Source organism: Myotis myotis, unplaced genomic scaffold, assembly GCF_014108235.1.
Source record: "Myotis myotis isolate mMyoMyo1 unplaced genomic scaffold, mMyoMyo1.p scaffold_m19_p_14, whole genome shotgun sequence".
Lineage (NCBI taxonomy): Eukaryota > Metazoa > Chordata > Mammalia > Chiroptera > Vespertilionidae > Myotis > Myotis myotis.
The window spans coordinates 31,103,827-31,117,381 of NW_023416318.1; the positions used below are offsets into that span (position 1 = coordinate 31,103,827).

The following is a 13,555-nucleotide window of genomic DNA, read 5'->3' on the forward strand; positions in this document are numbered from 1 at the left end:
AGAGAGGACACGTCTGAGGGTCAAAAACTCTAGGCAGACCTGGTCATAGGGGTTCCGCACTTTTGTGAGTTTTACCAGGTTCCCATGGTGAATATTGGGGCGGGGGGGATTTACTTATGCTTCTTGCAGAAAGAAGGGAAAGGAAACCATTGGACATACTCCAGGGCACTCCAGAGCCTAAACTATTATAGTTTTATCAGATCCTAACTGATCTGAGGGAGGAAAAATACCCAATACCAGCCTGCTCTAGCGCCCTCCCTCTCCTACGAAGGGAGAAAAATCTGAACTTGTAAATTCACAGTCCAGAGGCACAGGCTCACTGAAAGACAGATCTCCTCACTGGACCACGGAGCCTTCCCTTCCCAACACTGCACCATCACTACAGCTCCTATTAACTAGCACATCAAGTACGGTAGCAAGAAAAAAATCACATGGTGTACTAAAAGTGAAGAGACAGATCAAGCATCAAAACCAGAACCAGGGATGCTGGGATTATCAGACTAGACATTTAAAACAACTACAATTAATATGCCGGGCGGCTCTGAGCAATAAAGTAGACAGCATGTAAAAGCAGATGGGCAATGTTAAGCAGAGAAATTGAAATTCTAAGAAAGAATCAAAGGAAATGCTTGAGACCAAAACACTAGCAGATATGAAGGAGGCCGTTAGTAGAAGAAAGAATCTCTGAACTTAAAGAAATGTCAATAGAAACTTCCAAACAGAAAAAAAGACAAAAGACTTTTTTTAAAAAAGGGAACAGAATACCTAGGAATTGTGGGACAACTACAAATGGGAATAGTAGAACGAAAAGAGAGAAGAAATATCTGAAGCAAAAATGACTGAAAATGTCCTTGAATTAATGTCAGACACCAAAGCATAGATCCAGGAATCTCCAAGAATACCAGGTAGGATAAATTACCAAAACAAAAACAAGAGACCAACAACAAACTACACTTAGGCATAACATATATGAACTGCAGAAAATCAAAGATAAAGAAAAATAATTGTGAAAGAAGCCGGAAGGATATAACACCTTACTTATAGAGGAGTGAAGATCAAAAGTACACCCTGCTTCTCAGAAGCCATGCAAGCAAGAAGAGAGTGAAGAGAAATACTTAAAGTATTGAGAGAAAACAGCAACATAGAATTTTGTGCCCTGTGAAATTATCTTTCAAAAATGAAGGAGAAATAAAGACTCTCGGACAAAATGATGGGGAATTTGTTGACAGTAGACCTGCCTTGCAGGAAATGTTAAAAAGAAGTTCTTCAGAGAGAAGGAAAATGATGTAGGTCAGACACTCAGATCTACATAAAGAAAGGGAGAGCATCAAAGAAGGAATAAGTGACATTAAAATAAAAATTTTTTTCTTATTCTTAATTGATCAAATAGATAACAGTTTTAAAAATAATAGCAGCAATGTATTTGATTATGGTGCTTATACATATCATGCACATAAATATATATGCTTATGTATAAGTGAAGTGAATGACAGCAATAATTCATGAAGTGGGAGGAAAGCATTAGGATTATTTTGTTATTATAAGCTATTTGCACTACCCATGAAGCAATAGAGTGTTATTTGAAAGTGGAATGGATTGTAAATGCATATTGCAAACTCTAGGGCAGCCACTAAAATAAGTAAAAAAGAATAACTGATATGCTAAGAGAAAATGGAATCTTGTAACATGTTCAATTAAAACCACAAAAGGCAGAAAGAATGAAAGACAAAAACAGGGACAAAGAAAAGGGGCATTAAATAAAAAACAGTAGCAAAACCATGGTTCTTAATTCAACTATACCAGTAATCACTTTAAACCTCACTGGTCTAAATATACCAATTAAAAGAGCTTGTCAGAAAGGATCAAAAAGTAAGACCCAACTATGTGTTGTCTACAAGAAATGCACTTGAATTATAATACACATACAGATTAAAACTAAAGATATAAATAAAGATATACTATGCTAACACTAATTTTAAAAAAATTAAGGAGCAGCTATAGTAATTTCACACAAAGAAGGCTTCCATACAAGGAAAGTGATTAGGGATTATACAGAGCATTACATAATGACAAAGGACCTTTTTTCAGCCTTTTGTCTTTTTCTGTTTGGAAGTTTCTATTGACATATCGTTAAGTTCTGAGATTCTTTCCTCTATGTAATGGTAAAAACCCTCAACAAAGTCTTAGCAGATTGAATCCAATAATGTATTATGATCCGATGGGATTTGTCCCAGGTACGCAAGGCTAGTTCAACATTTGAAAATCAATTAACGTAACCCATCACATTAACAGGCAAAAGATGAAAATCACATAATCCTATCAATCGATGCAGAAAAGAGCATTTGATAAGATCAAACACCCATTCATGATGAACTCTCAGCAACCAAGAAATAGAGGAGAACTTTCTCAACTTGAAAAATCACATCTACAAAAACCTAAAACTAACATTACGCTTAATGCTCATAAAGAACTATTTATCCACAACAGGCAAATAACTTTCAAAAGTCAACAACTAGGAAATAAACAAGCCAACTGAAAAAAATGGGCAAAAGACCTGAGCAGAAACCTCATCTAATAAAATATACAGATGCTATAAAAGCACATGAGATGTTCATATGTCATTAGGAAATTGCAAATTAAAATGAGGTACCACTGCACAACTATTAGAATGGCCAAAATTCAAAACACTGACAACACCAAACGCTGGTGAGGATGTGGAGCAATAGGAACTCTCATTCAGTGCTGCGGGGAATGGAATGGTATAGCCACTTTGGAAGACAATTTGGTAGTGTCATAGAAAACCAAACATACTCTCAGCCTGGCCCGCATGGCTCAGTGGTGGAGCATCAACCTATGAACCAGGAGGCCATGGTTCGAGTCCTGGTCAGGGCACATGCCCAGGTTGCAGGCTTGATCCCCAGTAGGGGGTGTGCAGGAAGCAGCCGATCAATGATTCTCTCTCATCATTGATGTTTGTATCTCTCCCTCTCCCTTTCTCTCTGAAATCAATAAAAATATGTTTTTTAAAAAATTAAAAAATAAAACCTAACATACTCTTAGTATACCATCCAGCATCACACTCCTGCTATTTACCCAAGTGAGTTGAAAACTTATTTTCACACAAAAACCTGCACACATTGGAATGTTTACAACAGTTTTATTTATAATTGCCAAAACTTGTAAGCAACCTAAATGCCCTTCAGTAGGTCAATGAATAAATAAACTGATAAATTCATATAAGGAATACTATTCAGCACTAAAAATAAATTAGCTATTAAACCATGAAAAGACGAGGGAAGCTTAAATGCATGTTTCTAAGCGAAAGAAACCAACATATTTTATACATTCTATGATTCCAGTGATGTGACATTCTGGAAAAGTAAAACTATAGAGACAGTAAGAAGGTCAGTGGCTGCCAAGGGTTAGGGGGAGGCAGGGATGAACAGGTGCAGCACAGAGGATTTTAGGGCAGTGAAACTACTCTGTCTGATACTATAATGATGGATTCACGTCATTATACATTTGTCCAAACTCGTGCAATGTACAGCACCAACAGTGAACCCTAATGTAAATGGAGTAAGTGGAGTGATAATGACATGCCGGTGTAGGTTCATCGACTGTAACAAGTGTACCACTCTGGTGGGGATGTTGATGGTGGGGGAGGCTGTATGTGTGTGGGGCTGGGAGTATAAGAAGAAGTTTCTATGCCTTCCATTTAATTTTGCTGTGAACCTAAAACTGCTCTAAAACTTAGTCTGTCTCTCTCTCTCTCTCTCTCTCTCTCTCTCTCTCTCTCACACACACACACACACACACACACACACACACACACACACACCCCTCTTTCTGGAATGAAATCAGGCAGGATGGCCAGACCTCCTGCTGGCCTTGCATAGCTTGGTCACTGGCTTCGAGGGAGGGACTGCTCAGATACGGCCTCCCAGCACCCAACCCAGGCTTCAAGAGTCCCACGGAGCTGCGGAGCTGAAGATGCCCACAGAGCACAGGCAGAGGAGTGGGGATGAGGGGGATGGTGGGAGGGGGCTTTCTCAGAAAATACAGGCAAACGAGAAATCCACACAGCCTGGCCGTGGTGCTGACTCCATTAATTGATGTCTGAAAATCCAGATCCGGCATGTACCCCAGGCAACAAACAGCACCCTGTTCTAATTGCTCTGTCCTACTCCCCTTAGCAGCAGCTACACTTGATACTCAGTCCACTTTACCTGCACCTGCCCCCTAACCCCCCAACATCCCATTATTTCTTTTTATTGGGCAACAGAAAGGATGGGCATTGAGATCATTGCTAAGGGCAGCTTGTGTGCATAATTTAACCACTGGCACCCTCTGGTGTTGAAAATCTAGACTTGTCTGTCCTAACAAAACAATTAGCCTGGGTTGGCAGGTCAGCAAAATAGAAATTGTCTTTGAAGACTTCTTTTTTATTTTTAAAAACTGTTATTTTCTGGGCAAGCTGTGTGGTTGTCTTAATAGGTTAAAAAAATGCCAATGACATGTCAGTTAAAATGGATGACATGAGACCGACTTTGAAAGTGCTTTTTAAAAAAGTCTGGAAACAAGAGGGCAAAGCTGGCTGAGGCTGGGGAACTTGAGATGATTTGGGCAGCCACATGGGGCTCCTGGAGACAGAAGAGTGATGCTGGAGGCTGCAGACCAGTAAGAAAAAGTGGACGTGCCACTTGGAACCAAAAGAAACCTGTAATGTGGGCTGAACAAAGCACCCCAATGCCCGCCCCCGCCCCCCCCCCCCATCACTATTGCTGGGCTGCCACTCATCGGCCTAGGCTGCCCGTAAGGCTTCTCTTTCCAGGCTGCCTCTTGGTGTTCATTTTCAGCTGGTTTTGCATGATGACTGAGCTGGGAAGAAACATAGCAGCCTTCCTGGGACTCTTTTGAAAGTGAAATCATTATTCTACCACTACCCAATTTTTCAACACATATTCGTTGAGCTCCTACTATGCGCTGGGTGGTGCTTCAGCAGCAGCAGGGTCATCCTGGCCTTCATTCATTTTGGTTTCCATGTTTCCACCCTTTTCATAGCTGAGATTAAAGCTAGGATTGCAACGAGGTGGGTCAGCCTGCTGGGACTTCTTCCAAAGCAAGCAGACAAGGTTCTGAGAACAATGACAGCCACGCCTGAGGAGACGGGCAGGCCTATGGTGCCCGCAGAAGTGTCTTTGTGTTGGGGTGATTTGGCCCTTTGGGGTGGGCCACGGCAATGGTTTGATTTCACAACAGGTTATAGTCAGCCATGCCATTCTTGGAGATAGAGAATAAACAATTATTACCAGGAAATTGTCTAATTGTGCAAGGGAAGTTGGCAGTGACGGACTGCAGAGTCCTGGGCAGAAGACGAGAAAGGGAGGGTAGAGGCGTAGCTCCACCAGGTCACATGGGCTCCAGTTGTCACCAGATAGGGAATAGGGAGCCCTGATCACACTGGAAATGCCATTCAAAGATTTCCAGAGACTATGACTGGCCAGCTGCCTGCTACCCAGCATTGCTCAGATGAAAATGCTGGCTGAATCTCTGGCGACCTGCCATGCATGATGGCGGTCACCAAGTCTTTATTTATTTCTCTTAGACCCAGGCAAGAGGGGCCCATGCTGGCCTCTTCTGGTCATAAGCCTCTCCATAGGTAAGGGGTCTGCAGGGGCAGAAAGACTTGAGGTTGAAAAAGGATCAAAAGAGAGAAGAAAACAAGGGATGTGGGGACAGTGAAACTCCTCTGTGTGAGCTACTAGAAGGGTGGATACACATCATTATACATTTGCCAAAGCTGACTGCCCATCCATTGATCTCCAATGCAAACTGTGGACACTGCATGGTCATGATGTATCAATGTAGGTTCAGCAATTGTCATAAATGTACCACTCAGATGGGGATGTTGATGGTGGGGAGACCAGTGTATGTGGAGGCAGGGAGTATATGCAAAATCTCTGTACCTTCTGCTTCAAAGCTAGAACCGGTCTAAAAATAAAGTCTATTGAGAGGGGAGAGGAGAAGAGGGGAGGGGAGGGGAGGGGAGGGGAGGGGAGGGGAGGGGAGGGGAGGGGAGGGGAGGGGAGGGGAGGGGAGGGGAGGGTCACAGGAATAGGAAAGGAGCAAGGGGAAATGGCCTAGTCAGGATAACAGAAGAATAGGAGAGGGAAGATCTGTGAACTTTTGCTGGAGGCCCTACATTCTGAACAGCCTTTGCCTTCTAGTCTCCCTGTGGTCTGACTCCCTCACAGTCTTCTGGGCTCCGGGAAACAGGTACCCTTGCTCTAGGCAGCTTCATTCTCCCACTCTTTGCTTGAGAGTATTTCCTGCCAACAGAGCTGAATGCACCATCTCTGGGCCATGTCCTCTTACATGGTCATCCAGGGACCCACAGCCTAGCAACGACGTCCGGGTGTCTGGGTTGCTTTCTTAAAATATCAGTATTTATGAGATGATTGGATCTCCATCTGAATTCCCTAGATAGATCAATAATTAATGTATTTACTAAAACCCAGACATGGCCTCATCGGAGTCCCATTCAAAGCAGGCTCGGTGCTTCCCAGCAACTCTATTCAACTCTCCAAAAATTCAGCACTCCTCTGCTAAAAATATTCAAGATTACTGTCCATTCTCTTCTTATTCTTCCTTTGTCATAATGCCATTGAATGTTAGAAGGATGCCAGCAGGCTCTGTTTCTCTCAGGGCTGGGTGCTAGAATCCTAGAAAGGGAGCCAGGAATGTCTGGGAATCTCACACAGGTCACCAAATGGGCAACAGTCAGCAATTCCTCCTGTCCTGGGTCCAGTCCTCCTCAGTCTCCACCACGGCCATCTCCAGCCTTCGCCACCCTCCTCATGCCTTCCACACCCCTACTTCTCACCTCGATTTCAAAAAGGATCTACTTCAGAAAATAAGGGAACGCTCATCGCAACGCCCTCAACAGATTCAGGGCATCGATGAGCATTTTGCCCCCTCACTCCTCTTGGACTCCTATCCCAGACACAGCAAGCCTATCTGTACCCAGGCCGCCCCCTGAGGCATTCCCCCCATCTGGGAGGAGGCCCACCCCTCCTCTGCCCCTGATATAGCAATGGTCCCCTCTCCCTCCTGGCTCATTAATCTCTCCTGTCCCACCGTCTTTTCCCTAATTATACAAGACATTCTGAAAACGCTACACCCTCCATCCTCTATTCACCTCTGCATTTGGGCTCCATCTTCACCATCCCACTGAGACAGCTCCTGCTGAAGTCACTATGACCTCTTCGTTGTTCAATACAACCCCACATTGCACTCCCTGCCTTAAATAACCTCTTGGCACCACCAGTTGCTTCCTTCTTAATTGTTCAATGCTCTCTACTTTTTTGGCTTCCACAAGGCCATTTCTCCATACCTTTCCTCCTGCCTCTGAGGTCCTTCCCCCTGTGGCTTTTGCTGGCTCATCCTTCTTTCTCCAAACCCCAAGGTGCTAGCCTCTCTCTTCACACTCAAAGCACTTCTCCTGGGGGTGGCATCTACTCTATCGCTTTAACGACTACTTAGATATCGAAATGCTTGGTCTAAACTTCTCCCCCGGATTTAAATGAGAATGCCCAGAAGTTGGACAGCTCCATGTAAATTTCCCACAGGCACATTGAGGTAGCATGTTCCTAGCTCAACTCCACATACTGGCCTCCAGCTCTGTTGCCTCTCCTGTACTCCCTCTCTCAGCAATGATGTCGCTGTCCTCCCAGCTGGGCCGGGTCACCACACCCAATAAATTACTCCTCGGTGTCACTTAAGTTATTCGCCTCGTCTCTATTCTTCACTGAAGACATTGATTGCCTCATTTCCAATCCTGACAATTTCCCATTGAGATCCCTTTAATGACCAATTTGGTCATGCCTCAGTTTTCCTTCTTTATACGTTACTCTTTTTCTCATTTTTCCACAATGGGGATTTATTAATCATGTATTCAATACAACATTGCCTTTAAAGAACAGCCATGCAATATTCCTGCCTCATAGTTCATGGCTGTCCAACTCTGTGAGTGGACTGGACCAGCTTATGGAATTGGACACTCTACTTGGGCCCCCAGATGGTTCTCATGGTCCCATATTCTGTGCTATTACCCGTGTCACTTAGCATGCCCATCTGTGCAGAAGATAACTCACGAGCAGGTCAGCAGGAAATAGAGGAAAGTTCAAGAGTCAAAGCTCAAACCCCACTTGAGCTACCAAGCTGTGTAACAAGAACTAGTTACTTAGTCTCTGAGCTGCAGCTCCCTCCCCAGGGACATGGGAAACGGCACCCCCATCACGAGCTGATGAAGGATGAATACAGTGTCTTACGTGACAGCTTCTAGCACGGCTCCTTCTAAGAGTGGGCTCTGAACCACGGATTGTGACAGGAAAATATCTATCAATCATCTCAGTGCCTAACTCCAAAAATATTTGTTCCCTTCTGCTCCAATGTATCTTTTCCTTAAATTACTTCTATGCTTCTACAGGCTCATCTTGTCTCCCCAGCTTGTTAACTATCCTAAGAGGTGAGGGTGCGCTTTCCTCCCCACGGTCCCGGGTGGAGGTGGAGTTCCCTTGGCCAGTGTGGTGTCCGCACAGCGACTGCTTAACAAAATGGCACAGTAGTTAACGGGGCTTGACAAGAGCTTGTGCCCAGACCTCCCACCAAACCTAGAACTGGCTTTTGAGGCTATGAGAACAAACAAAGATTTTTAAAAAGAAGAGACAACAGGGGCCCGCGGGGGCAGGGGGTCGAGGGCAGGCACGGAGCTCCTTACCTTTACACTGCAGCCCCTGCCGCAATAGGCCCCAGAGCAGGGACCCACAGTGGTCGCAGAAGGTGGGGACCTTGTAGTTGTGGATACTGAACTTGTGGGGCATGTTGACGCTGAACCGCTGGGAGCCCACCTGCAGGGACGGCAAAACACAGGGTCACGGCCAAGCTCCTGTGCAGCCTGGAGAGCTAATCACTGGACCTTCTACAGAACTTTCCAGAAGGCATGGTCATTTCAGGTGGCAGGCCCTAGTGTGGCTCTGAAAGCTGCCCTGAGAAAGGAGGTGAAGAAAGCCTCTCTCCTGCCCCAGGGCCTTTGCTCCTGATGCCTTCAGCCCGTTTGCTGCCGCTCTGTGTGACTCTGAGAGTCACTCCTTTTGGAAATCAGATCACAGATCCATCTGATTATAAGCTGTTTCTGACCCCCAATTCTAATGGCCTGTGATGATGCAGTATTTATTTCACAGAGAATTAAAACACGGCTTTGAAATCAACTACCGTGAGTATAGATAACCCCTCTAGTATACTGACATTCAGTCTTCTCCCAAACGGTCAGTTAGGAGAAACCCAGCTTTGCTATTGAATTCTCTTGCTTCTTTACCATCAGCAACTTCCCTAATAGTCAATCTGACACTCGCCTGTAAGATGAAGAGACAACATAGTGCAGTGGTCAAGGGCTCAGGCTCTGGAGCAGACTCCTGGGTCTGACCGTGGCTCCTTCCTACACCAGCTGTGTGCCTTGAGGCAAGTTAACTTGACCTCTTGGCTTCTATTCTCTTTGTTGTAAATGAACATGATAACAACCATCACACTGAGGCTGTTATGGGGCCAGATGATAGATGATCAAGTGCTTACATCAGGGCACGGTCAGTTCCCAGCGAATGTCGGCTATTGTTGTTACTGAGGCTGCTTCCGCCTCCTGCATGTTTCTGGGGTTTGCTAATCCCACTCCATTCCCCCATCACCTCATAAAGATAAGCTCCTGCCCCTATGTTGACTCTCTCCCTCACTGTTTATGAGCGTGTGGGGCCACTGGCACGTCAGTTAGCCACTTCACTGTTCCCATGAGATAATGGCATAAAAGAATACATGTTTTCCTCATGGGCTTTAGCTCTGGGATCACACAGCTCTTGGCACAGTCTCCACAGACGTAAATCCGACTCTGGTCCACGTGCATTCTGCAGGCTGTGCCTCATGCCGGAAGGCGGTGGACAACTCCCCTCCTTTTTGATCAACACAAGGAAGAAAGCAATGGGATCTCGGAGAGATAAGGCTTTACTTGGGGACCGCGGAGGAGGTGGTAGAGGGCAGAGATGGCAGCGAAGAAAGCCCGGGACTTCAACGCTGCAAATATTTACCTCGTCGGGAGTTTCCTGTTTCTTTAATCCAGCACACTTCGTGATGATGAGCTCATGGCATCGCTTGTGGACCACGCAAGTGCACACTGCAAACAGCGAGACATGGGGAGGCTGAGCGACAAGTGGGGGAAGGAAGGTTCCACCCCATGATTTAATCGGGCTTTGGCGAAGGGATGAGGGGAGCCATGCCCCTTCCGTGACCGGGTCTTAGCGTAACACCCTACCCGAAGTCCTTTGAGCAGTGGTTTCAAAGCCCTCCGCCATCCCAGCCATCCCAGTTTCCCACATGCCCTGGGGAAGAATGGACCATTTATATACAAAGGGCTTCAGAGGTTTTCTCCAGTTCCAGGAGGACCCGTCAGGTTTCTTGCTTCTCTGTGCCCAGGCCAGGGAACCGTTTCCCTTCCACGCAGTCCGTCTATCAGAGGCAGGACAGCGTCTTGCTCATCTCAGGACTGCATCAGGGCTGGCTGGTGTGTTAGGAGGAACGCAGTGGGAGAATGCGTGTTTTGTGGTACAGAAGTTCTTAAGCTTCTGATCTGGTTGTGTCTTTACATGCCAAGCATAAACATTTCCATTCAACTGACTACTTCCACAGAAGTGGTCTGTAGCTCTGTCTTCAGTGCCACGGGGCATGTGGGCAGTGAGGGGCTGAAGAAGCCAGTAACTGCATACACAGCGATGCCCAAAAGGACCTGCCTAAGTCCCCAGGCATGAGACCCAAGCCAACCAGTGGCTCGGTCGGGAGATGGAATGGCCTCCCAGACCAAACCACAGAGAACCCTCCACATGACCACATCACGTGCCCACCCTTCAATTCTGGACCACTTAACCTTGCATTTGTAGTCAATTAACTGCAAACAGAAACTTCAATAACTTTGAGTGCGTTTTCAGTGTGTAAGAGCTAACAATTCCACAGCAGAGGCAAAAAAGAGAATCAGCCAGGACCATCGGGGATGCTGCATAAAACAGGCAGGGGAGGGAGCGTCCCCAGGGGATGAGAGAGTAAGGGAGCTGATGGGATACAGAGAACCTGGTGTGGTGCCCAGGGGGGACCTTCGAGGGGCCGCTAACTGACGCAGTGTCTCCCTAGGAAAGATGGGAGTGCTACTTGCAGACCGGCTCGACCCCTGGGGCCCCCAGAGATACATCTACTCTCACATGTGCATGGAGGAGCAATGGCCAGGCAGCGACAAAGTAAACAGGGTCCTGCTTCCCAAGACGGTGCAGGACTGGAAACTGTGGAGAGTTCAATGCCATCAAACCAAGCACACACCTCTCACGAACATTAGTAGCATTAGTGATCAGGATGGGCACATGGGCCCCCGGGGATTTAGTTCATACATCACCTCTTACCTTGACATTGGTATCCCTGCTTTCCTATGACACCCCTGGAAAGAAGAACACAACCCTGTAAGTAACATCACCAAGTACACCAAGCCACCGCCTGCTGGCCACCACCCACAAAGCACCATGCACACTTGGTGTACCTAGCCGTGCAATCTCCCTCCCACTCGCAGGCGGCCCTAAAACGACTCCCTCAGAGGCCACAGAGGGCAGCCCCAGAGCTGGCGAGGGGTGCAATGTTTGGTCAGTGAACAGACTTGGTTTCCTACACAAACACCGTCCCCGTGGGACCAACAGTGCTCGGAAGCCACAGACTCCAGTACTCCCTGCGGGCCTCGATAAGTCGCACGAGCCCGTCCTTGTGGGCAATCCTGCAGGCACTTCCCTGGTGTTCCAGAAGCCGGCAGGGATTACAGGTGAGTCTGTGGCCAGGACTGGGAGTTCAGTGTACCATTTGGGTGAAGGCCAACATTAGAAGTTCCTTTCATGGCCAGAAGAGTCTCTCCTGGGGCCAGTTTAGGGTCAGCATGGACACCAGCCAATCAACTTGGCCTGAGCCCTGACCTCAGGGCACCCACAACCACTGGTCAGGGAGCCCCCTGGAACTCCTGGCCTGGCAGAGGGAGCCAGAAGGCATTCAGGCTACACCTCAGGAAACCTGGAGCTCAGTGTGCTGGCCATGGGCTCAGAGGAGACCGGAATCTGTACGACACAGCTTTCAGAGCCTCCGTCCCTCCAAACATGCAATTCATAAACACGATACAGAGAACAGAGCTTGGAGGGCCCAGGCAGCCCTGGGAAGGAGGCTGTCTGTGGGTGGGAGCGGGGTGCTATTTCTGCCTCCGCTGGGTTGAGTCTTCTCTGAGCTGTGTCACCTCAGATCTCCATGCCCCTCCTCAGCAACAGGTTCTGGAACACCACGAGGATGAGAGGAGCCACTCCTGGACACCCCGTCCTCCAGAGTGCAATTCAAATGCTACCCGGCTGGGTTCCTGCTGCAATTTGGCCTCATTCACTCTTCCCCACCGGATCCAAGCACACTGGCAAGCTTCAGTCAGCTTCAAAGGCTCAGAGAGGTTGCCAGAAAGGCCGGTGGGGCTTCAGGAAAAGCATGAGCTTTCCGTTGTGCTCACCAGGGGTGGGATCCGGCCTCTGACACTTCCCAGCTGGAGGAGTGCAGGCTAGTCTTGCTTTGATTTCTGAGCCTCAATATTGTTGTTAGTGGGATGGGGTTCACAATACATAGCTCAGAGGATACCAGGAAGATTTAATTAAATATTTCCAGTGCCTGAGAGAGAATCTGGCACGGGGTAGGTAGTCACTAAGTCTCCCGCCAATCCCCAAGGCCAGTGCTCCTGATCCCTTTCCACCTCCCAAACAGGCCTACTACTTACCTATCTCTGCTTATCAAACTCCTAGTCATCATGAAAGGAGAAATGCCACCTCCTCCAAGAAGCCTTCCCTGAGTACTTCAGCCAATGCTACTCCCTCACTCTGAAGCCTCAGGATCCTAGCAGCACCAGTGTTACAACAGTTACTAAGAACTCTTTGTATTAGCAATATTGGCAGTTGAGTGTTTTTTAACTTTATTACAGAGAAATTCAAACATATACAAAAGTAAGGAGATGGACCCTCACGGGCCCATCACCCAGCTCCAACAGTGATCAATGCACGGCTGCTCCTGTTTCTTCTCTACCCTGAGCCCCTTCCCCCCTCCTCCCAGAGTTTTTAAAACAAATCCAAGATTCCTATCATTTTACTTGTAAATAATCCCGTTTGTCTCTCTAAGGATAAAGACTCTTTTTAAAGAAACCACAATCGCGGTACATTGTTGGTTATAAAATCTTCACTCCTTAAATGTGATACATGATATGATCCTAAGTACAAAGTCACCAGGAACCATAATGTCTTTCCATTCATTCTCCCAAGCACCAAACACTCACTTAGCTTTTTAGAAAAGTCTTCTGCAATTAAACAAAGAAGAAATAAAGCACACCAGCAATTTTTTCAGTTTGTAATCTCCCAATGTGTCGGCCCAGAGAAGGCATAACTAGAAGATCCCAGGAGAGAGGGCC

At 46.8% G+C, this 13,555-nt stretch overlaps 1 protein-coding gene across 2 annotated transcripts in view; it reads right to left on the minus strand.

The window, feature by feature from the left end:
• PRKCE (protein kinase C epsilon) overlaps positions 1–13,555 on the minus strand; it is a 443,161-nt gene that overhangs the window by 145,488 nt on the left and 284,118 nt on the right. For both annotated transcript variants that reach the window (XM_036334682.1, XM_036334683.1), the window contains 3 exons: positions 11,490–11,524; positions 10,134–10,219; positions 8,780–8,909 (listed from right to left, as the gene is read on the minus strand). In XM_036334682.1, the coding sequence (XP_036190575.1) occupies positions 8,780–8,909; positions 10,134–10,219; positions 11,490–11,524 (251 nt within the window). The remainder of the gene's footprint in view (positions 1–8,779; positions 8,910–10,133; positions 10,220–11,489; positions 11,525–13,555) is intronic.